At 33.5% G+C, this 27659-nt stretch overlaps 1 protein-coding gene across 3 annotated transcripts in view; it reads right to left on the bottom strand.

Moving 5' to 3' along the window:
- Positions 1–20075, bottom strand: part of LOC143248936 (laminin-like protein lam-2) — a 90785-nt gene extending 70710 nt beyond the window's left edge. For all 3 annotated transcript variants that reach the window (XR_013027292.1, XM_076497950.1, XM_076497948.1), the window contains exons 1-4: positions 19665–20075; positions 10873–11174; positions 9238–9368; positions 8715–8884 (exon numbers count right to left, since the gene is read on the bottom strand). Coding sequence is in view for 2 of the 3 variants with exons in the window: in XM_076497950.1 (XP_076354065.1) it covers positions 8715–8884; positions 9238–9368; positions 10873–11174; positions 19665–20049 (988 nt within the window). In the remaining variant the exon portion in view is untranslated. The remainder of the gene's footprint in view (positions 1–8714; positions 8885–9237; positions 9369–10872; positions 11175–19664) is intronic.
- Positions 20076–27659: the final 7584 nt, after the last annotated feature.

The following is a 27659-nucleotide window of genomic DNA, read 5'->3' on the forward strand; positions in this document are numbered from 1 at the left end:
TAAACTAAACAGTATGGGAGAATAAACTAAACAGTGTGGGAGAATAAACTAAACAGTATGGGAGAATAAACTAAACAGTGTGGGAGAATAAACTAAACAGTATGGGAGAATAAACTAAACAGTATGGGAGAATAAACTAAACAGTGTGGGAGAATAAACTAAACAGTATGGGAGAATAAACTAAACAGTATGTGGGAGAATAAACTAAACAGTATGGGAGAATAAACTAAACAGTATGGGAGAATAAACTAAACAGTGTGGGAGAATAAACTAAACAGTGTGGGAGAATAAACTAAACAGTATGGGAGAATAAACTAAACAGTATGGGAGAATAAACTAAACAGTATGGGAGAATAAACTAAACAGTATGGGAGAATAAACTAAACAGTATGGGAGAATAAACTAAACAGTGTGGGAGAATAAACTAAACAGTGTGGGAGAATAAACTAAACAGTATGGGAGAATAAACTAAACAGTATGGGAGAATAAACTAAACAGTATGGGAGAATAAACTAAACAGTGTGGGAGAATAAACTAAACAGTATGGGAGAATAAACTAAACAGTATGGGAGAATAAACTAAACAGTGTGGGAGAATAAACTAAACAGTATGGGAGAATAAACTAAACAGTATGGGAGAATAAACTAAACAGTGTGGGAGAATAAACTAAACAGTATGGGAGAATAAACTAAACAGTATGGGAGAATAAACTAAACAGTATGGGAGAATAAACTAAACAGTGTGGGAGAATAAACTAAACAGTATGAGAGAATAAACTAAACAGTATGGGAGAATAAACTAAACAGCATGGGAGAATAAACTAAACAGTATGGGAGAATAAACTAAACAGTGTGGGAGAATAAACTAAACAGTATGGGAGAATAAACTAAACAATTGGGAGAATAAACTAAACAGTGTGGGAGAATAAACTAAACAGTGTGGGAGAATAAACTAAACAGTATGGGAGAATAAACTAAACAGTGTGGGAGAATAAACTAAACAGTATGGGAGAATAAACTAAACAGTATGGGAGAATAAACTAAACAGTGTGGGAGAATAAACTAAACAGTGTGGGAGAATAAACTAAACAGTATGGGAGAATAAACTAAACAGTATGGGAGAATAAACTAAACAGTGTGGGAGAATAAACTAAACAGTATGGGAGAATAAACTAAACAGTGTGGGAGAATAAACTAATAGCATTAATGTTACTTATTCTCAAATACCTATATAAAACTAGTTATATGTGGATAGAAAATTACAATTCACAAACCATAAAATATAAAATTCACCTTTGAATTCTGCCAGTACTATAACAGGTTGTGTGTCTTAACTTTGAAACGTGAATTTCAACATTTCACGTTCGAAAACGTTGTTTTATTAAATTAATATAATATGTAATTTGTTAAAAATTATTAGAAGTTCGTCTCACATAAAATAAAAACTAGCTACATTTGAGACGTAGAAATGTTTCGCTCGTCGCTATAATATTACTATTAGATGATATAGTTCAAACGTAATAAAGTAATTATTCATTTATCCTTCCCAAGAACTAACCGCATGGCCAAGCGCGTAAGGCGTGCGACTCGTAATCGGAGGGTCGCGGGTTCGCGCCCGCGTCGCGCAAAACATGCTCACTCTCCCAGCCGTGGGGGCGTAATAATGTGACGGTCAATCCCACTATTCGTTGGTAAAAGAGCAGCCCGAGAGTTGGTGGTGGGTGGTGATGACTAGCTGCCTTCCCTCTAGTCTTACACTGCTAAATTAGGGACGGATAGCCCTCGAGTAGCTTTGTGCGAAATTCCAAAAACAAACAAACAAGAACTAACCCTTAACTTATTTTAAACTTCAAATCTAACCCTCTTTTTTTGCATTCTCGTCTTTGGATAACAATAAATTTTATGTAAAACACTTATTTATAATTTCTTCCACTTCACAAGCTACACTCGCGATGATTACTAATTATTGGTAAACATAGTTCTTAAGCTAATTCTATACTAATATTCTGCTGACAAACTTTTGTTTGAAATAAAATCTTACTCATGAAGAGACCGACCTAATATAGATACAAACGATAGCTAAGACCAGGGGTCACCAAACTACGGCCCGCGGGCCGGATATGGCCCTCGAGGTCATTTTGTCCTGCCCGCCAGCAGCTAGCCGCTTGGAAGTAAAAAGTGACATTTCATCAAATGTCCGACTGTCATAATAAAATAAATCACACCGACGGTCGCTTTAAGCTGGCAAACACAAGACGTTATGGTAAAAAGAAACAAGGCTGTCACGCGCATTTGTAACTAATAGGAAAATTATTCTTTCGTCCTTGCTGCCCGTTTATTCATATCGAGGTACGTATCTATGAAAGCATAGGATTTCGAAAACAAGTACAGACTCGTGCTTGTCTTGTAAATTCATCGGCCTAGGGTTACCACTTCACAAAGCACATTTCTCTTAGTAGTCAGGTTATGCGCTTTTTGTAACTCGTTCTTAGGTAAGTGTCGTGGCAAACGCACGTTTCAATATATTTTGTTTGTGCGTTCTTGGACCAGTACAATACTTTTCTCACAGTGTTCTGTGTTCTTCATTTTCAGATCCTGTTTTTTTCACCCATCATTATGGCTGATTTTAAAAGAAGAAAAGTGGACTCTGAGTGTCGTGCTTTCAATGAAGAATGGGGAGAAAAGTACTTCTTTGTGGAAACAAAAAACCAGAAAGCAACTTGTGTGATATGCACCGAAAGTGTTGCCGTTTTGAAAGAGTACAATCTTCGGCGTCACTATGAAACAAAACATCTATCAACATATTTGAAATTTTCAGGAAAGTTCCGTTCTGAGAAATTTTAATCCATGAAACGTGTTTTTGAATCTCAAAAGAATCTCTTCACGAGAAAGTTTGCTGAAAATGAATCTGTCACTCGTACAAGTTACAAAATAGTGCATAGGATGGCAGAGTGAGGAAAACCTTTTACTGACGGCAACTTCATCAAAGAGTGATGATGGAAGCAGCAAATGAGTTGTGTCCTGAAAAAGCCAATTTCTTTGAAAGTATCAGCCTTTCAGCAACGTCAGTTGTACGGAGAGCAGAAGAACTTGGAGAGAACATCGCATTATAGATACGCCAAAAGCTAGAAACTTCCTATGGTATTCTCTGGCACTTGATGAGTCTACTGATTTTATAGTACGTCACAACTTCTCGTGTTCATTCGTGGAGTTAATTTGGACTTTCAGATCACAGAAGAGTTGGCATTAGTTTGCAGCATGCACGGAAGAACAACTGGAGAAGACATTTTCATGGAAGTGCATAAAACTTTGCAAGACTACAACTTTCAGTGAAATCAGCTTAGAGGTGTAACAGTTGATGGAGTCAAAAACATGGCTGGAGTAAAGAAGGGTCTGACCAGGAAACAGTTGGAAGATCTTCAACTCCAAGTGCACTGTTCATACACTGTATCATACATCAGCAAGCACTCTGTGGAAAAGACTTAGATATTTCTTGCATACTGAAACCAGTCATTTCTGCAGTGAACTTAATCATCGCCAGTTCAAGGCGTTTCTTGAAGAAATTGATTCGGATTTCTGTGACTTGCCTTATCACACGGCGGTGAGGTGGCTCAGCTGTGGTAAAGTCTTGTCTCGTTTTTACAAGCTGAGAAAAGAAATAGATATATTTCTTATCGAGAAATATAGAGCCGATCCACTTTTGTCGGATCCAACCTGGTTGTTGTCATTTGTGGTTGACATCACATCCCACATGAATGAATTAAACTTGAAACTTCAGGGGAAGAATAACCTTGTCTGTGATCTCTATAGAATCATTAAAGGATTTCGGAGAAAGCTGTCATTGTTTGAAGCACATTTGAAAGGAGAAAACCTCTCATTTTCAGTCTTTCAATGAGTTTCATGCTGGAATCACAGAAGATGTCAACCTGGAGTTTCAGAAAAAGATTATTGGTGATTTAAATAAGCATTTTTAGAGAGATTTTCGAATCTTGACAGAATCAAAAGTGACTTTCTCCTTTTTCAGAATCCTTTTGATTGTGTCATTGATGAAGTGCCAGTGGAACTTTAGCTGGAGGTCATCGCTTTGCAAGGAAATGACTTGTTGAAAGCAAAACACAGAGAGGGGCAACTTATTGAATTTTGCAGCTGCATACCTGAAGATGATTTTCCAAAGCTGAAGCAGTTCGCATCTGGTATGGCATCAGTGTTCGGAACAACTTATGTCTGTAAACAAGCATTTTCAAAAATGAAGTATGTGAAGTCGGTGCATCGATCAAGGTTGACTGATGAACATTTGAAAGCAATTCTAATGATTGGATGCAGCAATTCAAAACCGAACATTGAAGATATTTTGAAAGTCAAACGCCAATTTCATAAATATCACTAACTTTTTTGCGGCTTAGTGAAATTCAAATATGTACTCAGTATGTGCGATGTGACAATTGTTTTTGCTAATGTCACGTTCTTTGATAACCTTTTGGTAAATAAAAATGTTGGTTGTATTTCTGTTTGTTTTTCATTATATGTGTGTATTGTATGCTACTCCCACATGGCTAATGTGGCATCCTAAACTTAGTGTTAAGTCTTTTACAGAGAGCTTTCGTTCTAGCTTATGAGTATTGAACATAATGATCATGTGGCCCGCGCTTCTCATTCCCCAAGTAATCTGGCCCCCTGTGAAAAAAGTTCGGTGACCCCTGGATAAGACTATCTAAAGCTTAACAAGTATGATGAACAACAATGTAATTAATAATGGGTTATGATTTATAAAGTTTTCAGCAATAATTAATATGAGAATGACTGTTAGAAGTGAGATAAAAATGAAAAATATTAAAGCAAACATTTAAATATTATGTTTAAAGCATTGAGTAAACCTACGAAAAAACAAGTTTCTAAAGTACTACTATGTAACCTAAAAGTTATTAATAAGCTAATGTCAGTCTTACTAACATGTAAATTAATGTATTGAATTTATACTTAAATTTTGTACAGTGTGGCCCGTAAGTCCCTACCCATCCATATATCTTATGTATCCAATATATCTGTGTGCTGTCCCTCATTCTCGCTGCATAATATTATGCGACGCCATGTTCTATGAGACATTTTCATCAACATAACATGGGTTATTGTTCCAAATGCCGCGGTACCAGCTGCCTTCAACTCATCATTTGTATTATAACGTTGTTTATAATAACATATGGATGGGTAGGGACTTACGGGCCACCCTGTAGTATCTACCCAAATTCTGCCCATAAAAGATTTGTTAATTAGTATTGAATCTAACGTTGCACAGATCAAAGATAGTAATATTATAACCATTGTTAGATATCGGTATCAAGATATAATGTGGAGTCGAAATATTAGAATTAATAGTAATTTAACCAAAGAAGACATCACAACAAAGTGGTGTTAAAGCGATCTAATCCATTACAACTTTATATCTACCGTTTGTCACGTTACTCTCTGATTTGTATTTTCAAAATTATTCAATTTTATGTACTAATCTTTCTCTGTGTACATAAAATATACATTAACATCAATTAATACAATTTTCTGACTAATATCTTTTATTATTATTTTATCATGATGACATAAAGTTTTAAGACACCCAGGATCTCCATTTCTTATACGATATCTTATTTAATGGTGTTCATGGGCTTTGTATATATAACCCTTCCTATCTGAGTTACTAATTCAATTTCTTTCCCACTTAAAATCCTAAACAAGCTGATTCGGACTGTTACATATTATAACTTCTCTAGGACGAGTTTTCAATTTATTATGTTGCGTACTTTACATAATAACATTTCAAATAGCCGGAAATTTTAATTTCAACTTGGAAGTTAAATGCATATGTATATCAATATGTATCAAATTTATGATACTTGCCAACAAAATTTACTTACCTGATTTTCTTTCTTCACGCAACTATATTTTAACATAAAAAAATAATACAATTTATAATAACGATTATTAAAAATAAATATTTATGCACAAATATTTTACAAACTTACAAACAATATTTAGTCTTCTATCTAGTATGGAGCTAAATATTTTAACAATGGTCTAGGTCCAAGACGAGCAAATTAATTTTATGTTAAACACAGATACACCTTACTGAACCGAAAGCCCCGGTATGACCCGGTGGTTAAGGCACTCGACTCGTAATCCGAGGGTCGCGGGATTGAAGCCTTGCGGTTATAGGAATACATTCGTTCTCGTACAATTAATGGATTATGGAAAGCCTGCACTGAGGAGTGGTATATTTTGGGCATGATACCTTTACAACAAAATCATTTTTTATTAAAAGCAAACTTCAGATCTATTGTCAAGATACAAGGTCATCAAATGGCCAGATGTTATGAAGAAATGTGTTGAGGCTCTAACTTCATTACAACACACTCAGCTATACATTAATTCACTTACTAATTAAATATAAAAACAAATATCAGAATGATTAATCTTATTATTTGTCCCTGATCTGATTTCCCTGTTATTTTTCTGTAACTATTATATCTGTTAGAAAGGGAAATTAATAGACTGTTCGTTTATAAGTGTTTAATATTGATTTTGATTACCGTCTGGTTTCTTACAATACATTTCATCAAATTTTCTCAGTACAGATGCCCTTTTCGTCTATTCTACTTTCGTAGATTAGTTCTCTAAAACTTTATCCTAAAGTGTTACTCTGAAATATGCAGTTGCTTCTCATTCCAACTATGTGTGTTTATCATGAAAACTATGGGTAAAGCATCCATGAAAAAATTCTTTATCTTGCACTCACTAATGGTCTGTACAGCATCATCTGCATCTTATCCGAATGCTGAGCCGTCCATTCTTGTAACAAAATTTCATTTTTCTCTTTCACAATACATTTCTACAGTTTATATTTCTCTCACCAATATGACAAGGAAGAAAACTGCACATTTGTGGTTTATGTTTCTTTACGACAGTAAGATTTTCGTGCGCAATATTATGCATAGTATTTTCAATGGACAACTACAGAGAAATATGTACTGATCATAAGATACACTAAGGGGTTTAAAATATCAAATAGCTCAGTCCTCAATTCAGAGAATCAAAGCTAGTTTGCAGAACTTAAAATGCATCATCTATCAAAATTCATAACTTATCACTCTGTAATTTGTTTCAATAAACGCAAAGAAGCTTTTTCATTCCTATCCGACCCGGCATGGCCAAGCGTGTTAAGGCGCACGACTCGTAATCTGAGAGTCGTGGGTTCGCATTCCCGTCGCGCCAAACATCCTCGCCCTTTCAGCCGTGAGGGCGTTATAATGTGACGGTCGTTGGTAAAAGAGTAGCCCAAGAGTTGGCGGTGGGTGGTGATAACTAGCTGCCTTTCTTCTAACCTTAAATTAGGGACGACTAGCGTAAAGTAGACCTCGTCTAGCTTTGTGCGAAATTCAAAACAAACCAAACGTATTCTTAATGATGTTGAGAAAGTACTGATGCTTAAAATGTATTTTTATAAATCCATCAAATCCTTGTATTGATGTATACATTGAAAGATAGCTAGATAAAAAATATGTTAATCTACATATGGTAATATATCCGGATACACAATGAAAGATGATAATTTAGATTAGGTAATACATCTACATAATAAAAGATGGTAATCTAGGTATGATAATACACCGACATAATGAAAGATGCTAATATAGGTTGGTCAATACAGGTGTATAATGAAAGTTCTCAACCTAGGTTGGGCAATAGAGTTGCGTAATGAAATATTCTAAACTACGTAGGGCAATTATTCTACATAAAATATCCTACTATAATATAATGAAATACTGCAAACTAGATTTTCAATATAACTACATAATGAAAGATCCATCTGTGGTGATTCTAATCAATTTAAACAATTTGAATAACACAAGAGGTTCGTAAATTAGAAACGTAAAAGAAAAACTTAAATAAACCACCATTTAAGGCGAACACACTTCTTCTAAGATTACTTGTTGATACGTATTATAGAGTTTACTGTTTCACAATATAGATCCACCGCTGGGACAGCGGTAAGTCTACGGATTTAAAACACTAAAATCTGTAGTTCGATTCCCCTCTGTAGACACCCGCAAACAGCCCGATGTGGCTTTGCTATAAAATAAAACGCACACAACATAGATAAACATTGTAGAGTCTACTGTTTCACAAAATAGATAAATATTCTAAAGTCTACTGTTTCAAGCCTGCAGACTTAACACTGAGTTAATGGATGTATACACAATGGTCTAATTTCCTAACATTATATTTTTTCGTGATATAATTAGAGATCTTGTAAAATAATCTTCGATTTGAAATTGCTTATAAAGCGGTCATGCTGACTGTGCAGTTCTAGATTATAATTGTTCATATATATATTTATATATATATTAGCTACAATATAATTGGTGAGTTTTTTTACATTATTTAATGCATTATTTAATAATTCTGATAATGTATGATACTTCTTTTATTTCGCGTATTATTTACATAATGTCACATTTTTCCTGTTACAAAGACATCACGACGTCATTGTTACTTGTTTTGGGCTACTCTTTTATCAATGAATAGTGGGATTGACCGTCACATTATAACGCCCCCACGGCTGAGAGGGCGAGTATGTTTGGTGTTACGGGGATTCGAACCTACCACCCTCAGATTACAAGTCAAGTGCCTTAACCACCTGGTCATACCGGGCCCATTATTACTTACCTTTACATTCATTGGCATTTTGAGAAGTAGCTTGTCCCCAAGGTTTATCCTGGTAAAATGGTAAACATCTATCACAGTCTGGCCCGGTTGTGTTGTGTTCACACAAACAACTCCTTGATAACGAATTGCCCAGGCTAATGCACTTTTTAGCGTGACCGTTGCATTTACATCTTAAAAATGAAAAACAGTGTTAGCAATTTATAATCCATAACAAACGTTTTATGTGTGCTATGTACGTATGGACGGATAGATAAGCAGATCATGCAGATAGATATAGCCAAATAAATACAAGCGTATAGTTTACATTATCATTTTTATTTTATTTTAAGCTTCAAATATCAATATAAACTGTCTTGGGAAATGAAGGCAGTATGACAATTATGTTAATATTTCAATCAATGAAAGGACTAATTCATTTATCTATGTACGTGTGTTGTTTAAATAGAAACTTATAATTATTTTTCTTTCTATGGTTTCTGAAACATGTATTTGGCATAAACCAAAATAAACAATATAAGCCTACCGTCCTCCCACGGCAAGGTCGGTGATAGCGAAATAATATGTTTTCAAAACTTTGTCGTTTCCAAAAATTTCGTCGCCAAATGTGTTCATTTTATCCAACGATATTCGGATGTCTGTAGCGGTGACCCAGTCCTAAATATAGACCAACATTATAAGAGCCTGACAGTGAGAACCAAATTTACTGATTTATTCGGGTAAAAACGATGGACATAAATATGTAACAACGTATTCTTCTTTTGCTAGAAAGTAAAATATGGATTATGCAAGAGTTTATTTTCTGAAACTTTACTCCGTTATTCTCTTCAATTTAAAAGACAAGATTTTATATTTTGGTCGATTCTTATGTCTTTTCAAATTACTTGTAGGTGCAGTGTATACGTCATCTGTATCGTATCGTGAATGCCTTAAAATAAAATGCCCATTTTGTCAAGTTAGCTCAGGTTTTATAAAAAAATCAATTACAGTTAAAACGTGTTTAGTTTTGTTTTATACAGACAAACTAGCTTAAAAATATGTTCTTCAAGTGCTTCCTCGTTTTGAAAAACAAATCGAACAATAATAATGTGTATTTTAGTTTTATAACTAACTGATTGAAAACATTCCTAATGTTCATTTATACTTACATGTATTTAAAAAGCTAAATTATGCAGAACATCATAGGATAAACTTTGTTGTTTTAACCTTTTACTTTAGCAGTGGTCACAGGTAGACTACAATATTATAATGCTAAAATCCGGGTTCGATACCCTCGTAGACACTCCTTTGTGCAAATTTTCTCAATAACACAAAGTGGTTAAGCTTTTACAAATTTAAGGGACGATCTCATCATATTTTTTCACGCTAAATATTTCGTACTATACAAATGTGTGTGTGTTTTCTTAAAGCAAAGCCACATCTCGCTATCTGCTGGATCCATCGAGTGGAATCGAATCCCTAATTTTAAGGACTTCGTACTATAAAACAATAAAATTTATTTTCTGAATTGTAGTGAAGTTTGTCATTTTCCAAATTAATTACAAAATGTACAAGAAAATAAATCAGTGTGTAATTTATAAAAGTTTAGAAATGATAATAGAAATCATATTTCATTTCTTGAAACTGTGTAATAACTATTCCAAATTTATTATAAACAAGAATTTTTACTGAATATATCATGTTCAACTTACGTAAAATAATGTGAATACATGTATATGTGATGAAGAGTGAGAGAATATGTATATATATATATATATATAAATATGAGTAAGAGTGAGAGAAAACATGTATCTACGACTAACAGTAAGATAACATATGTATATATGGCTACGAGTAAGAAATATTTAGACGTAATTTTGCATGGAAGGACGAATTGTGTTAATTAATGTGACATTGTTTTCAATGCATTTTATACATCAGTTTCAGTAGCTGCGCAGTGAATCATTATTCGCTCAACGTGTCTTATAAAACAATAGATATACAATATTAGAAATAATGATAGCAGCGGATAAAGGGGTAAACAATTAAGACGAAGAACGTGAGAGTTCGGTCCCAGTTTGTTAGCTTACATTGCAATTGGCTGATATTCAACGAACAAGGCATAATAATGTTTATACAAAGCTATAGTAAAAAAGAAAATTATGTTTTATTATTATGGTACCTGTAGTGGAGCGTTGTTCTCGAAGTCATAAGCACCAGGTCTGTCTTCCAGTGTGCTGAAAGCAACATTTCCTCCAATCAGAGGTGATATACCGCTAAACGCTGAAGTGCATAATGGTTTTGTTTCGTTTTCTTTCGTGACATACGAATCTGGTGGAATCCCATAGGTTGTTTGGCAGGAACTGCTGAAGAATTGGAAAGGAATCCATTCGGAGTTCTCAGAAATTCGCTTATATAGAGCAAAACTCTCCGGTCGACTAGAGCGAAATTTCAGTCGCACGTAAGAGATTTCACAAGATTTACCTAGAGAGAGATACGTTAGTTAACGTTAAATATTTAGATATTTTAAATCTCTAGAAGTTGTCTTGTAATAAACCTGTTATTAATTAAAACAACACATTTAATTTAAGAAAAGTTGTATAATGCTTTAAGATATTAATTTTTGTTGATGGAAACATAAAACAAATTATATAATGTTTCAGTGGTAGCGTAGACACTACAGAGATGGTAGAGTTCTGGCTTCTCTACGTTTCTATATGAGTTTCGTACATTTTGTGATTAAAGAGCTACTATCTTTTTTTTTCTTTTTGTAAAAACACTTTTTCGAATTTAATTATACGATATATTAATTCAATGGTATCCTATAAGTATATATATATATATATATTGAAATGTAAAGTTGTTTTATTCATTGATTTGTCATGAAGAACTCTCCGTTCAATTACTCTGTCAGAAAAAGCTTGTACCACCAAATATGCATTTCCTCTTTAGAAAGTTTGGTAAAGAACAAAGTGTTTGTGTTATCTTGGTGGAATTAAGCCTAATTTCAGTGACACTTTAATCATTTTGAATATTGTAGCAAAATTCATTAACATCCTGTATTTGAATAGCTTAAAATTTATTTGAACACAGTAGTTTTCAGATTTATTACGTTTTGTTTTGTTTGACTCGTATGGCTGCTACTTCTTGAAATATTAAGATATGGAAGTCAAGTAAATAGTAAAATACATTCTAGTAAACAAAGGATTATTTATTATAACAAAATTAATGAGGTTTATTTAGATAAATGGAAGATTCCCTGTTTGAACAATAAGTTAAGTAAATAAATGAATAATAACATCTGAAATTCATTGTACACCAAGCTTTAAATTTATCATAATCTCGCAGTTTTTGTTGTTGTTGACCAGAGAAACAAGGTGACGAAAGTTTGACATAATGACATTTGATAAGATAATTTTGAAATACATCTTAACTATAGGCTATGTTGTGATCAATAGAAAAAAAAGTTTTCATAATTTTCGTTGTCAGTATTTATTGTCAGTAACTGTCAATCCCACTATTTCAAGGGCTATCCACTTCTGGTGGCGAGTGCTACATAACTTTTCAGGTAATAGTAAAATGGAAACATTCAAATAAAAAACGATATATGTTGGCTTTCTGGATCATTTGATAGCCATCTAGACTTACCAGATAAAGACGAGGTACAAATACCAAGAAAAATTAAGATTCCTCAGACTTCATCGTTTACAATCATATACAGCGATATTAATCAGACAGAAAAACTAAAGTGAAAAAGGCAGTAACTGTGGTTATATGATCTCTAATAAGACTTCGTAAAAATGAAAGAAAAGTATAATTAATACAGTGTAACTTAGTATTTACATTTCATACATCATTTTCTACTTCAAATATTTTGTGGTATTACTCAAGAAAACTTTTTAAGAGGGAAAAATCAAACAGGTTTTTCTCCTACACAGTGTTTTATGTAAACGTGTATATAAGACAAAATTAGTCCAAGATGATTTTTGTATCCTGTGGACTCAGGAAATTGATACTTGATTTCCAACTGATAATGATACGATAGCATACAAATTAGGTAACCCATATTCTTTTACTTAGGCGAACAGATGATTATTTAAGATAATTTAGGATTATTATTTACACACACATATATATATATAGTTTTATATGTACAGTTTCATTCATGTTCATATAAACTTTAATTTATCAAAAATACGCACAGGCAGTTATCAAATTTACACAACAACTAACATTCATCAAGATTCCTTTTTCCACGCCAGATAAACTATTACAAAATTAAACTGGTCAGTAAAATGTACAATGTAAAATTCAGAAACATGTTTTACTTCATTATATATATTATATTATCTAATACTTTCTTTTTTTCTTTTCTCACATTTTATAATTAGCCTTTGATTATATATTCAAATTTTTAGAACAAAAAACAATATTTTTTAAGGAATGAACGCAAAGAATGTGTTATAAATCTGAAGTATATTTGTATACAGCAAAGGATATTGGACAAAAATTTTAAATTATTGAACTAATAACATTAACAAGACCTTTTATATTTTGTTTAAAATATCCTTTACCTGATTTGAAAATTACTTTTATTCTCAATAAAAGTAAGGTTAATAATGTCTTTATATGTTAAAACATTTTATTTAATGTTATTTCAGTAATTTCAGATTAATTCGATGATATATTTTCATAACGCTGTTTCTAAAATATTACCTGATATTATTAATCCAAAGCAATTTTTTTTTATTTTCGGTATTTTTAAGTTAATACTAGGCGTTGATAAATTGAAAATGCGACAGCAATCATTATTTTTTAAACACTATTTTTACTGAATTTGAGTACCAGTTCTAATTTTTATCAAAATGCTGATCATATTACAGTGTTGTTTGTTGGTTATTGTTGTTGTTTTTTTTTTTGTTGTTGTTGTTCTAAAAATTCCCACGTTTTCTGTTTCTTTGAAACAGGAAGTTATATTGAGTATTTTTCCACATTTATGATATTTTGGGGATGCTTCTTTTACCCAGTAAAAGTAATAACATTACAACCAATAATAATTCGATCTTCTGATTTTAATTGATGCTAAATAATAAATATCTTTAGAAGGAAAGAAGGACAAATTCTTGTTATCAGTCAAATCTTAATAAACACATTAAAAGAAAACTTATCGAAAATATATTTAATACAGGAAGCAATGCCAATAGTCAGTTGTTAATTGTTAAATCAATAGAAATAGTAAAAACAACGATTCCAAGGAAAATCACTAAAAAAACTTACTTTTCGTGTTTCATTAACAATAAACAATGAACTTACAACGCTAGAATCCGGGTTTCCATACCTGTGGTGGGCAGAGCACAGATAGCCCTTTGTATAGCTTTGAGCTTAATAACGCACAACAATAATTTTCCTACGCTAAAGAAAGCTAAATGCCTGAGTATGAATAAAATATAAAACCACATTTAATTTATACATGTTTTTCTCAGCATCTGAGTTTCTTTAGTGCTGCCCCCAGTGGCACAGTGATATGTCTGCGGTCTTACAACGCTAGAATCCGGATTTAGATGCCCGTTCTAGGCAGAGCACAGATAGCCCATTGTATAGTTTTGTGCTTGATAATAAACAACAACAATGTTCTTTAATGCTATTTATAAAATTTTTATCATGTGAAAAGAGTAGTAAAAAAAACATTGCGTTTTAACTCAACCCTTTTATTTAAATGGATAACAAACCTGTATCTCTCAGAAGAATATTAGTTTCTCCTCTTACATTGCAACAATCCTTAAACTTAGTAAAATAGATTAGTCATATTCTGTTTGCACAGTGAAGCAGGCTGGTATATTTGAGGCATATATTAGGCTCTTGGTCTAAAGTTCTGGGGTATCAATCAAAGCGTATTCTATATACAGGCTTAAATACTGATAGAATTATTATGGTTCAATTCCCTCGGAGGGCCATACATGAGTTTACGGACGCTAAAATCTGTGGTTCAAATTCCCGTGGTGGTCAGAGCGCAAATCTTATTGCGCAGCTTTGCACTAAAGCATACAAGTAAGATTGAAAATAGGAACAAAACTATTTGTAAAGGAATTATTTGTGTTGTGTTTAACTCTGATGCATTGATTTATATAGAAAATGTTGGGGTTGTTTTGTTTTAATCCCACACATTTATGCTATTTCATTGCTAAAAGCTGTCTTCATATATAGTCAGACTTTAGCACCTCTTAACTTTAAGGCGAAATTATAAACATATCAGCTTACCTTAGATAGCAGAACAGTTGTCTTGTCAGATAGAAATGCAATTTTTTACCAATATCGCCTGCAATCGGCCATGCTAGACCAGTGGCATTTTGTAAGTTTTGACTTACAGAACATTTTCTTATCTTTCTAAATGGTATAATTCTTTGATATGATATTCCTTCTTAGTTTAATCATGAAGATGGATCAAAATTTTGATGTTATAGCTCAGTATCGTCAAAGAATTGTCTAACATCAAACACTGAATTAATGATGAACAAATAACTGTATAATAATAAAAATGAATCAAAACCAGAATGTTATAGTATAGCATCACCAGAAAATTTTCTAAACCTTTCAGTTCTTGGTTTGTTTTGAATTTCGCGTAAAGCTACACAAGGTCTATATGCACTAGCCGTCCCTAATTTAGCAGTGTCAGACTAGAGGAAAGGCAGCTAATCATCACCACCCACCGCCAACTCTTGGGCTACTATCTTACCAACGAATAGTGGGATTGATCGTCACTTTATAATGCCCCCATGGCTGAAAAGGTTAGCATGTTTTGTGTGACGGGGACTCCAACCCACGACCATCGGATTACGAGTCGAGTGCCTTAACCACCTAGCCATGCCGGGCCAAACTAGAAGAAAAGCAGCTGGTCATCATCACCAACTTTTGGGCTATTCTTTTTACCAACGAATAATGAAATTTGCCGTCACATTATAACACCCCACCCCCAAGTCTGAAAAGGCGAGCATGTTTGGTGCGACGGCGATTCGAACCCGCGACCCTCAGATTATGGAGTTTTTGGTAAAAGTATTACTGCAATTAAAACAAAGTCTCTTCCAGGTTCCATACAAACGTAGAATCTGTTTGTTAACTGTTCAAGTATGACCCAAAGCTTGAAAATATCTTATAATATAGTTATCTGCAAAAAACTGCTTAATCTGATTGTCATGTAATTGCACTATGAACTCAAATGTAAGTGTTAAGTTCTCTTTCATTTCAAAGTCCATGATTTTTGTTTAATCTGTGAAAACTGTGATAAATTGTACATAGATAAACGGAACGAAGGTTATTTAGAGAAGACGGGAGAAAGCTAGGGAAATAAAACAAGACATTCTTAATAAGAAGAAGATAAGGCATTTCAACACTTACGAGTAACGTCTAAAGCATTACAGATGATTAAATCTTATCATACGCTAACCAAGAAAGGTAAAACAGCAGAAATCCTACAGTGTTAAATACCACTTCTAGTGTAGGTATCCTCAAAACCTAAAACAATGTAATTTTCAATATCATATGACTCTTATTTTCCATTTCGCTTTTCATTAAACGATCAACTCGAAATTAAAATGCAATGAAACAAACAAAGCGTCTCACAAATATCTGTTTAGGCTTAAGCCTAATTTTAGTTCGGATGTTTTTTAAAGATTCCCACAACAACAAATAATAAATAAATGTGATAGAAAATAACCATGGATTTACGCTTTGGATCTTGTTTTTTGTTTTTCTATTAATTATGGTGACCTATTTTAATCGCAATTCCAAATCATGACAAAAATGATCAATCTCCTCCTTGACCTGACAACTTAAAATCTACACATTGGAGGCAACTTTAGCATTAATTAACTTATCCTATAACATTTCTGTATTTTCCACCCTTTCTAGTATTGCCATCTATGTACACAAAGCACCTAATAGTTTTTCACAACATACTGCTTTATAATACTGCCCTCTAAAGAACGATTTGTCCTTTTGCTATATATTGGAAACACTATACTTTTACGTTCCCCTTCCTTAAATATAGCGAAAGGTTATTACAGAATATAAAATATGCTATTGAAAATTAAAAAGTATAAATTTCAAATTCACATTGTTTAAAAGCTGGTCACAAACCACTGATACTATAACCTTAAGCCCAGTACAATCTAGATTCATCAACTTTAATTGTCTTGTTTGTTTTGGAATTTCGCACAAAGCTACTCGAGGGCTATCTGTGCTAGCCGTCCCTAATTTAGCAGTGTAAGACTAGAGGGAAGGCAGCTAGTCATCACCACCCACCGCCAACTCTTGGGCTACTCTTTTACCAACGAATAGTGGGATTGACCGTCACATTATACACCCCCACGGCTGGGAGGGCGAGCATGTTTAGCGCGACGCGAGCGCGAACCCGCGACCCTCACATTACGAGTCGCACGCCTTACGCGCTTGGCCATGCCAGGCCGTTTAATTGTCACCAGCTTTGTCCACTCCTCTACTGATGGAATTTGTGAAGAGTCAGAACAGGGCACCAGTTCCGTCCAAATACGTATCTCAAAATTTAAACGTTGTTTGCATAAAGAATATCAGCCTGAGACTGTAATCTTCCCAATTCTACACTAGAAAGTCTGGTCGCTCACTAGCATTTCATCGATGTACGTTACACAATATTCTCACTAAATGTTGTGAGTTAACGTTTTCCTAATATGCTTAAAACTAGACAAGGTGTTGAGAAAAATACCTACAGAATCGTGAAATAATACCTGTTGTTAAAAAAGGTTTATTATGTTTAGAACGAAACATCTGCGTGATAAGTTGTAATTATAAAACAGTAATAGAATTTTCTATTCGCCATCAGTTAAAATGAATTGATCTTTCATTATAAGCTTGCAGTTACATAATTTTTTCATTACTTTCATGAAGTATAACTTGTAGTGGTTAAACGTATAGAAACTTGTAAGTGAGAATCGACATGTAATTTTTATGTTAAGTTTCAAAATGAGAGTATTTTATACAACTATTGGGTTTACGTTTTATGCTTAGGTGGTAATTCCCTCAAACAAAAGTCACATCTAATACAGTACATGTAACTGTTGTGTTGCTGGATTGTCCAAACATTTGGAATGTAAGCAAAGCCTTGCATTTCAAGTGGTTTATGAATGCTTTATTCTAGAAAACATTTTAAAAATATATATTTTCATTTTAATGTTTAAACATATTTCAGTGTAAATACGTTAAGGCACTCTTCTAGTAATCTGAGGGTTGCGGGTTTGAATCCCCATTACACCAAACATGCTCGCCCTTTCAGCCGTGGGGACGTTATAAAGTGACGGTCAATCCCAGTATTCGTTGGTAAAAGAGTAGCTTAAGAGTTGGCAGTGGGTGGTGATGACTAGCTGTCTTTCCTCTAGTCTTACACTGCTAAATTAGAGACGGCTAGCGCAGATAGCCCTTGTGTAGCTTTGCGCGAAATGCAGAACAAACAACTGTAAATACTAAATGTTCTCTCTCTCCCTTACATCTTACAGTCAGTCCCCTGACGGATTAGTGGTGAGCTTGGAGGCTGATGACACAGCTGGTGTACACCAGTGAAGGGAGTAGAGATACTCCATTGTACAGCTTTGTGTTTAGCATACTTAAATTTAGAAAACAACAACAAGAGATTTGTAAGTATCATATCATAAAGCCTACCCCCATGATTTTACTCCCAAGTCGAATGTGAGAAATTATGAATTAGTTTGTTGGATCAACTATCTGAGCTACTGCGCGAAGTAATAAGTTAATAAACTATGTTTTAGTTTCATTTAATAAAACAGAATATAGAATGTGTACGTTGAGCATTTCGAATCATGAAATATGCGTATAAAAGCTGTGTATATTCAAGTGTTCGCTATTAGGGATGGACTGAGAAATAACCAAGTATAAATTGCTCTGGTTTGAACAAAACTTGAATAAATGTATCTCAGTATTTAAGTTTATGTTAATCATCATGATAACGACAATTAGATTTACTACCACATAATTTTAATTTTCAAAAGTAATATGTTACATAAAAGGTTCATTAAAATTCAGCTAAATACTACAGATACGTTAATCTCATTATATTTCTGAACTAAACCCTATTTCGTAAAAGATAAATTGTGAAACTAATAAAAGTAATACAAACCGACTGCATGACTTTTAGTAACAGCATAGAAGTAACCATATGCTGGTTACTTGAATTTTAGCAATTTTATAAAAGTAAAATATGCAAGTTGCAAGACGAAGAGTCATGATTGACTCATCATGAAAACACAGAAATACTGTTATAAACAACAACGCAATAGCTATTTCATATATTTTTAATTATTCACGATATAAACAAATATACTTTAAAATCATGTCTTTGAAAACGTCAACTATGTACCATTTTAATGTATAAAGTACTATATTAAAGTAAATTATCAACTATTAATAGTGCCGAAAAATAAGATTACGCTGCAATAGATTCATTATTGGCCTGGCATGGCCGAGCGCGATAAGGCATGCGCTCGGAATCTGAGGGTCGCCGATTCGCATCTGAGTCGCGCTAAACATGCTCGCCCTCCCAGCCGTGGGGGCGTTATAATGTGACGGTCAATCCCACTTTTCGTTGGTAAAAGAGTAGCCCAAGAGTTGGCGGTGGGTGGTGATGACTAGCTGCCTTCCCTCTAGTCTTACACTACTAAATTAGGACGGCTAGCACAGATAGCCCTCCAGTAGCTTTGTGCGAATTTCAAAACAAACGAAAAAGATTCATTATTTAGCACTCAGCATTGTGTATTATTTTGAATTCTATTGGTTAAGCAGAAAATTAGTCTATTAGCAGAAAATGTAAATGACAACATTACAGTCTAATAATTTTCTGATTAATCATCAAAATGTTATCTTAAGATTGGATAGACGGACAAACATACAGACTAACGACAGCGTTAGTAAAATATCTAAACCATTACTCACCAAGATGGAGGATTATATTTACTTGTCTGATCCCTTCGTACAAAGTCTCACTCTGCCACCATGTTTCTTTATCTTTGTCATTAAAATCTGTTAAATATTTTGTTGGGTGATCATTTTTAGTGCAAATTGTGCACGACGTTCCGTCGCTTTTTGTTTCTGTCTGTGAACAGTATTCTGTTATTCGGTCTCGTCCACATGTGCTAGTGGACCAGGGGTCTCTATTGTAAGCGAGATTTTCAAAGTCAGGTATGCATCTTAGGGCTTTGCCTTTCTTATTGTAACATTCACCAGATGATAAAATCTGAACCTGCCCGTACGACATCCAAAACCTAAAAACATAAATGCAATACAGAAATAAGAAGAAATTCCTTCTAGAAGTCGACATTTTGATTTTCTAGTGGTGTATCCCTACCTAATCAGTATACGATACTGATAAGTGGGTCAACGTCTGGAGGAAAGTTTATCATAGCGGAGGGTTTAACTTGCTTATCACAACACCCATTGAACAATATCAGTTTAACAAAATCAAAGTAAAATATCCATACCTTTACAACGATGCTTTCAAACAGACATTGTGACATTATGGGGTAAATTACATCAAACAGAAAAGGATTTTTAACAATATTGGTATGGCGTTTACAGTACATCACTTGTTCTATTAATATAACCATACTAAAATAACTGTAGTTAAAACTGAAAATGAATACTTGGAATAGATAGAAAGGACTATGTAGGAAAATATAAATTGAATAATTTTATTTGACTTACCCATAAAATACAAAACAAGCGGAATTTTTTAACATTTCTTTTATCCGCGGATTATATTTGTATCCTTAACGGAAGTCTAAATCTGCTAAAATTATGACTACGTGATACATAATGAGAGTTTCGAAAATTTTTTATTTCCTAAACTTCAACTTAATAACTTTCTTTCAATTTGAATTATGCTACCATAATTTTTTAGGGTTTTACGCCCGTCAGTGAATTGAAAAGTTATGTTAGCTGGAAATATTGAAGATTAATGTATGTTGTTAGAGTAAAACAAAATATGATATTCAAGTCTTTCTTTCTTGTAAATCTGCCGATATATTTTACTTTATAATGGCAGCTTCAGAATTTTTCTAAATTCACTCTGGATTTATGGATTAGTATCGTATTATTAAACTTTAAATTGAAAAAAAAAACTAGTTTTATTACTCTATTATAGTCGTTTTACAGTCGTTTGAATGTCACCAGAATAAATCCAGTTACTACAATGATTGATTCTAAAGCCTTATACTGAGATTCTCCACCTTAACCGATTACACATAGCTTTATCAAATAAATACTAGAAATATATAATCGTAACTCCTACTATCGATGTAAAATAATATGCCGCAGAGTTTACTGTAAAAAAAGTGTCAGCCCACTATTTCACTCTATACAAAAAATTGAGTGCAAAAATTTTGCATAAACGCGTTAGCAAGTAACGTGACAACTACAACAGATATAAAGCTGCTGTGGGACGGCATGCATCAAAACTACATTCGGACATTGTTTGGTCTTCGGAGAAAGAGAGATGCAAATGAAAAACGACCACTTTTGAGGACGTGTATGTAACAAATCTTTTCAAAGCAAAGTATTTATAAATTTAGGTTATAAAAAAATTGTGTTCGTTTCAGGGGCCTAGAATTTGCAAGAAGAAATTAACATTTGTACTTAATAGCATTTAAAAAAAGGATAACATTAGAAGAGACCATCTAGATAAGTCCTACCAAGATCGTGGTAAGCAAAGTGCGATGTCTTACAACAGGTAAAAATCTATTAATAAGAAAGTTCATGGCAAAAGAGATACACGTATTTGAGGTAACATTGTTGTTGTTTTTAATTTCGCACAAAGCTACTCGAGTGCTATCTGTGATAGCCGTCCCTAATTTAGTAGTGTAAGACTAGATGGAAGGCAGCTAGTCATAACCAGCCACCGCCAACTCTTTGGCTACTCTTTTACCAACGAATAGTGGGATTGACCGTCACATTATAACGCCCCCACGGCTGAAATAGCAAGCATATTTAGCGCGACGGGGCTGCGAACCCGCGACCCTCAGATTACAAGTCGCACGCCTTAACACGCTTGGCCATGCCGGGCCTATTTGAGGCAACGTGATACAGCATAATCCTATCTAACTGTATGGTGAATATCAACCGTAAGCTGGAAGTTAACCTGTGACAAGTATCATCACGTCCATGGAGAATGTGTCGTCATTCTTATCCATTAATGCTTTATAAGGTGGCGTTCAAAACTGGATCTTATTTATCACCTAAACATGGATGGAATTTGATCTTTGGTGTTAGTCGTAAAAGATGGTCCCACGCTGGTACAGTAGTAAGTCTACGGGTTTACAACGCTAAAATCACGGGTTCGATTCCTCTCAGTAGACACAGCAGATAGCCCGATGTGGCTTTGCTAAAAGACAAACACACACATAAAAAATGATCAAGTTTGAAACATGGAAATTTTATTTTGTTTGATTACAAACGCGAAAATCAATTTCTCAACATTAAACAGAAGTCACTAAAGAACATATAGCATCTGGAATATCAGGTAAAACCTAAAAGATAACGAGCGCTATTACTTTTTCGCGATTTTTAAAAATGTTTTGAACATTTCTCTTTCTTCAAGGCATAAAACATATCTTAGCTAAAGACTGTAGAGTACCGTTTGGGAATGTAAAATCTATTGTTTTGTTCTGATTACTTCGCGCTCTTACTAAAGTCTAAAAGAGGAACAATAAATGTTCACTTCTCCGAAGCATTCACAATAGCTTATCATACCATACGCTCATATACACAAATCACTTCTTAATGTATTCAGTAAACTAACTGCAAACAGAACTTTCCCGAAGTTTCGTAAAAAGTAGCGTGGTAATTTGCCTGACAATCTTTCAGTGAATAAGTCAACACAACAATATTAAGTAACATGTATAATATTAATTCAAGCCATGTTTGTCTGATAACCGTCCTTAAAGGGGGTAACAAAACAATAGTATGTAACATGTGTAACTTAAAACCAAGTTCGTCTGGTAATCTAAGCGACCTAAGCAATAGGTTACAAAAAATCGCACTGAATAACAGTTTTAGTAATGCAAAGAAAATTGATAATTTTCATCGATAAATTAACCGTTTAGTTTCTTTTCTTATGACAACTATAAACCGTTTTTCAGTGAGTAGTAGCTAGTATGGATAACATGAGTAGAAACATAGCTAACAGATAAAAACTGCATGAGTAGATTTGATTCATACAATATTTTAACTTTTATTTCTTGTAGTATTGAAATTTCACGTTATTAAAACAAAAAGCACGTTTCGAAAGCGAATATGTTATAGGGTTTTATATTTGACTTCAATTAAATTTTTGAATCTACGTGTTTCCCTAAAATCATTAATTGTTCCCCGGTGCGACAGCTGTAAGTCTTCGGACATAAATGCTAAAATCGAGGATTCGATTCCCCTTGATGGACACAGAAGATGGCCCGATTTGGCTTTGATATAATAAAACACACACATCATTAACTATTCTGAAGAAAGATATGCAAGAAATACCAAAAAGGTATATACAGAAAATATAGTCTTAACGATTTATCTAAGCTGCTATAAATAGTTGTTGATAAAAAAAAAGTTTACCTATAGATGTTTGTACTATGGCGCTGATACAAAAAACACTCGAGCCAAAGGTATCAAATGATAAGGAAAATAATTATAAAGAAGATAGTATACAGCTCATTAATATATTGTTTAGTATCAAAAGCTTTCAATTGGTTGTATATGAGTACACTATGATTGTCAGACGACTTTAGTCGCATAGGAGAAACCAATCAGTGTATGTAAAGTATAGTATATTAAACAAGTTCGTAGGGAACAAATATAAAAATATTTTTTTAAAGATTAGGCGATTCGAACCAATAGGAACAATGCCTACATCTGCTGTCGTCCTTAAAAGTATTTATTGTTCCGTTGTTTGTGTTCTGTCATTGATGCACTATTGCTGTAGTAATGGATGACTAGATCAGTTTTATATCACACTGTTACACGTTTAGCGGGTTCTTTGGTATACGTGGACGTCAGCTTCCAGAACCACGTTTGAGCAAACAAAAGGCACTAAAGTTGCTTGTAGCTGCATCGGGTATTTTCCAAATGGAATTGCTACAAAGCGAGCATTTGTGTCCACATTTTTCTTAATAGTGAAAACAGATGTTGATTCCGAGGTATAGCTGGAAGTTCCTAAACGTTTGTCAGTACAACATTCTAGCTTATAATGCTGCTATCAATACCAAGATGTTTGTCTTTGTTCGTCGTAAACGCTACAGTTGTCCTTCCATGATTACAAACTTCATTTTGTAAATAAGAGCGTTGCTCCAGACTGCCCTGGAGTCAAAGTTTGTAGCTATTCTAAGTTTTCATCTAAGTAGACTTTTCCACTAATGAATAATACTGATAACTGTATTTCCATTGGCTCTACTTTTTCATGATTTTGCCCTATTAATAGTTTTTCTTCAGATACATTTTCTTTTCTATAATTTCAATGCTAAGTATATAAGTGGCAATCCAGCACGACTGAATAATCTGGAATTCGAAGTGGCTTAAATAAACAACTGCTAAATAAATCCTTTAATCATCACAGATGATAGCTACGACATTAATTTATTGTTTTAGTGCTCACAATCTTTCGAATAAAATGCAATAAACTCGTTATATAGATTCAACTTAACCCAATACAATATAAATTAACAACGAGAAAAAATAAACTTGAGAGTAGCTGTAAAAAAAAGGAATAAAAATGACGAGAAAGACGTTACGAGACACTTAACGTAATGAGAAATTATTTGTTAAAGCTTAATGATCAATGAAGATTGATTCTGGGAGAGATATCCTGGATATCAATGATATCCAAATTGGGGACCGCAAAACCCGAAGACAGCTGCAGGAATTTATCAGTAAAGCTGTTGCAAATACACAAAATACACAATACTCTTAAATACTCACTATTTATAGTTTTACTTAGAGGAGAGTTCTCATCCAGAATGCGAAATGTTCTGGGGTTCCCTATGCTAAGAACTTGTGAACTACTGCTATAGATACTTAGAAATTGGTCATTTTCAAACTTATTTATCTAAAAGTTAGATCACCTTAGCAAAAGCATATACTATTAAAAACGGTTTTGATGAATTTTAGTATCTGTAATATCTAGACGACGTTTTGATGAGATCACCATAGCATCAAGCAAAAGGTGGATCACGGTTGGATATTGGCTAGTCTGTCCTGTTCTAACAATACTTTAACCATAGATAAGTTCTGAACCAAACATTTTAATGATTATTTCTGACTAGGTTGTTTGATCCAACCACCTAATATACAGGTGTCTGACCAAAAAAACCCTCGGCACAAACAATAGGTTTATGATAGGTAGGCTGTAGACCACTACATCTAAACGTTTAGCAAGAAACCGATTAAGGTTGACGTATTACCCAGTTTGTCCTGCCATCTGTGAATATTATGACAATGATTTCAGTATAGAGAAAGTCGCTCCTGATATGTAGCAAGAGGTGGACTATGCTACTAAGTTGAATTAATCAACAATAGTGTATGTCATTTAATTAATCATAACTGAGTATTGGACTTTCCAAACCATTACGTCTTAGAAGAAGTAGACCAGATTTTAGTTGGAACTATTTATTCTAATGTTTAACAATATACATATCACAGTTATTATTTATCTAATTAACTCTTGTATCAGTTAAAAACCTCAATGCAACTGTAAGTCTGTTTGCATATAATGTTAAAATGTAGGTTTTAATATCTGCATCGGGCAGAGCACAGAGAGCCCATTGTGTAACTTTGTGCTACATAACAACCAAAATACTAGTAACAAATACGTACGTCGTGATTAAGATTAGCATAAGCCAATCCTGTCATTCAGCAACAGGTATATCATATTTTAGAATATTGTCTTTGCATCTACTTTTATATCAATCAACATTAGGATCTGAACCAGCCAGTCACAACTTTTAGAAATATATAGATCAGTTCAGGACTTTTACCAGCCAACATCAATTTTAATATAATATTAATCAATGGTAGGATTTGAACCAGTCAACCACGACTTTTAAAAGTATATGGATCATCTTTAGGAGTTTCACCAGCCAAAATCAGTTCCAATACAAGACCTGTCAATGGTAGGATTTGAACCAGAGAAACATGACTATTAGAAGTATATAGATAATTTCTAGGACTTTAACCAACCAACACCAATTTCAATACAAGATTAATCAATGGTAGGATTTGAGCTAGCCAGTCACGACTTCTAGAAATATATAGATTATTTCTACGACTTTAACCAACCAATCACTGATGACACATCAGATTTATAACTAGAGATAAACCACCTAATTCTATAGCCTAGGAACACGTGAACTATAAATAAGGTTTGATCCATCAGTGATGTCGAGAAAACCCACTTGTAGAGAAAAATATATATGTAAAAACGGCTCGTTTGGGTTAAGAAAATTTTTAGGTAGAGGAGCGGACAACGTTTCAACCTTCTTCGGTCATCGTCAGGTTCACAAAAAAGTAAGAGGTAACTGGTTTCATCCAATTATTTTATGTATAACTCTTGGTGCTAGTAAAATAATCAGATATTTATAATACATCATGAACACCGAAGTGTAATTTCTTAGTTTAATAACAGGTGTATGATATAGAACACACTGAGTTGTATTACAGTCATCCTATAACTCTGGTAGATCTCGCAACACTATGAATACACAAGATAAAATCTCAAGAGTCATTTATTTTTTAGTTGTCAAGGTTCAGCATTCATGTTCTGTCGACTGTGGTATTCTTGTGTCTGTATGACTAAGGTATCTAAAGGAATATCGTGCTTCTGGTTAATAAGAAGTCAGATCTACATTATTATGATAGTCTGAAATACGCTTCTGTTATAGAAAGCCAGGAAAGTCCAATCACTTGGAATACATCTGTGTCTTGGTTAAAATGGCGTTTAAGTACCCCAGTTCTCGTTTATGGCATCCATAATGGCATTTGTAAAAAATGCACCTATTGTTTGGTAAGGAACGTATAATTAAAAAAATAACACGACTATCTGTCATCTTCTTATGACGTAAACGTAAATCTTTAACTAAAATTTTGTAATACACAACACAATACTGCAGCGATATCTGTTACTGATGAAAGTGCCTTTCTTATTTAAAAAAAATATATATCTGAATTATGGTGTAACATCACCAGCTTAATAAATAAAGTGCTTTCTTTACAAAACATTTTACTTTATTTGAACATTAAACACTAATGACCGTTAAATTTTCTTCTACACGATTGATGCTGGATAATGTGTACAATTACAGCTCAAACTATCGACTTGTGAATTATAGTAACGTATGAAAAAATAGTGTGTTTATAGCATGCTTTGTTTTACAACCTTTCTCATTCATTTTATTTTATATGTATTTTGTTATTTGACAGAATCATCTTGTTCATGTAGACTGGTATAATAAGTGATGTAAAGTTGACTTGTTTATTTTTGTCAAGTTAGTTATAAAACGATTATGGAAATCGATTGGATTTCTCAATTCGAAAGACGCATTTCAATTAGTAACTCTGATTTTAAAGTTTTCTTACTGCACTTTTTATCAGTTATTTTAAGTTCACTTAAAACAATCCCTCTTTTCATGTAGGATGATGTGGGTAAAAAATTAAGAACTTTTTTCCATCTGATTTTGAATTTTTAAATGTTTCCTCCGTGAATTGTTCAAGTACTATCTGAAAATAAAATGCTTACTTCGTTATTATACAGGCATATTCAACGTAAACTTGGTGTCACAGTTTGATTTGTATACAAACTCACACAACCTATTTAAGGAGACTATTCAGTGATTCAATATACTGAAAATATCATCACTGGGATAAGTTTAGTTTCTTTATTTCAATTCGCTTAGGGTAATA

The sequence above is a fragment of the Tachypleus tridentatus genome, chromosome 4 (genome assembly GCF_004210375.1).
Source record: "Tachypleus tridentatus isolate NWPU-2018 chromosome 4, ASM421037v1, whole genome shotgun sequence".
In the NCBI taxonomy this organism is placed as follows: Eukaryota; Metazoa; Arthropoda; class Merostomata; order Xiphosura; family Limulidae; genus Tachypleus; species Tachypleus tridentatus.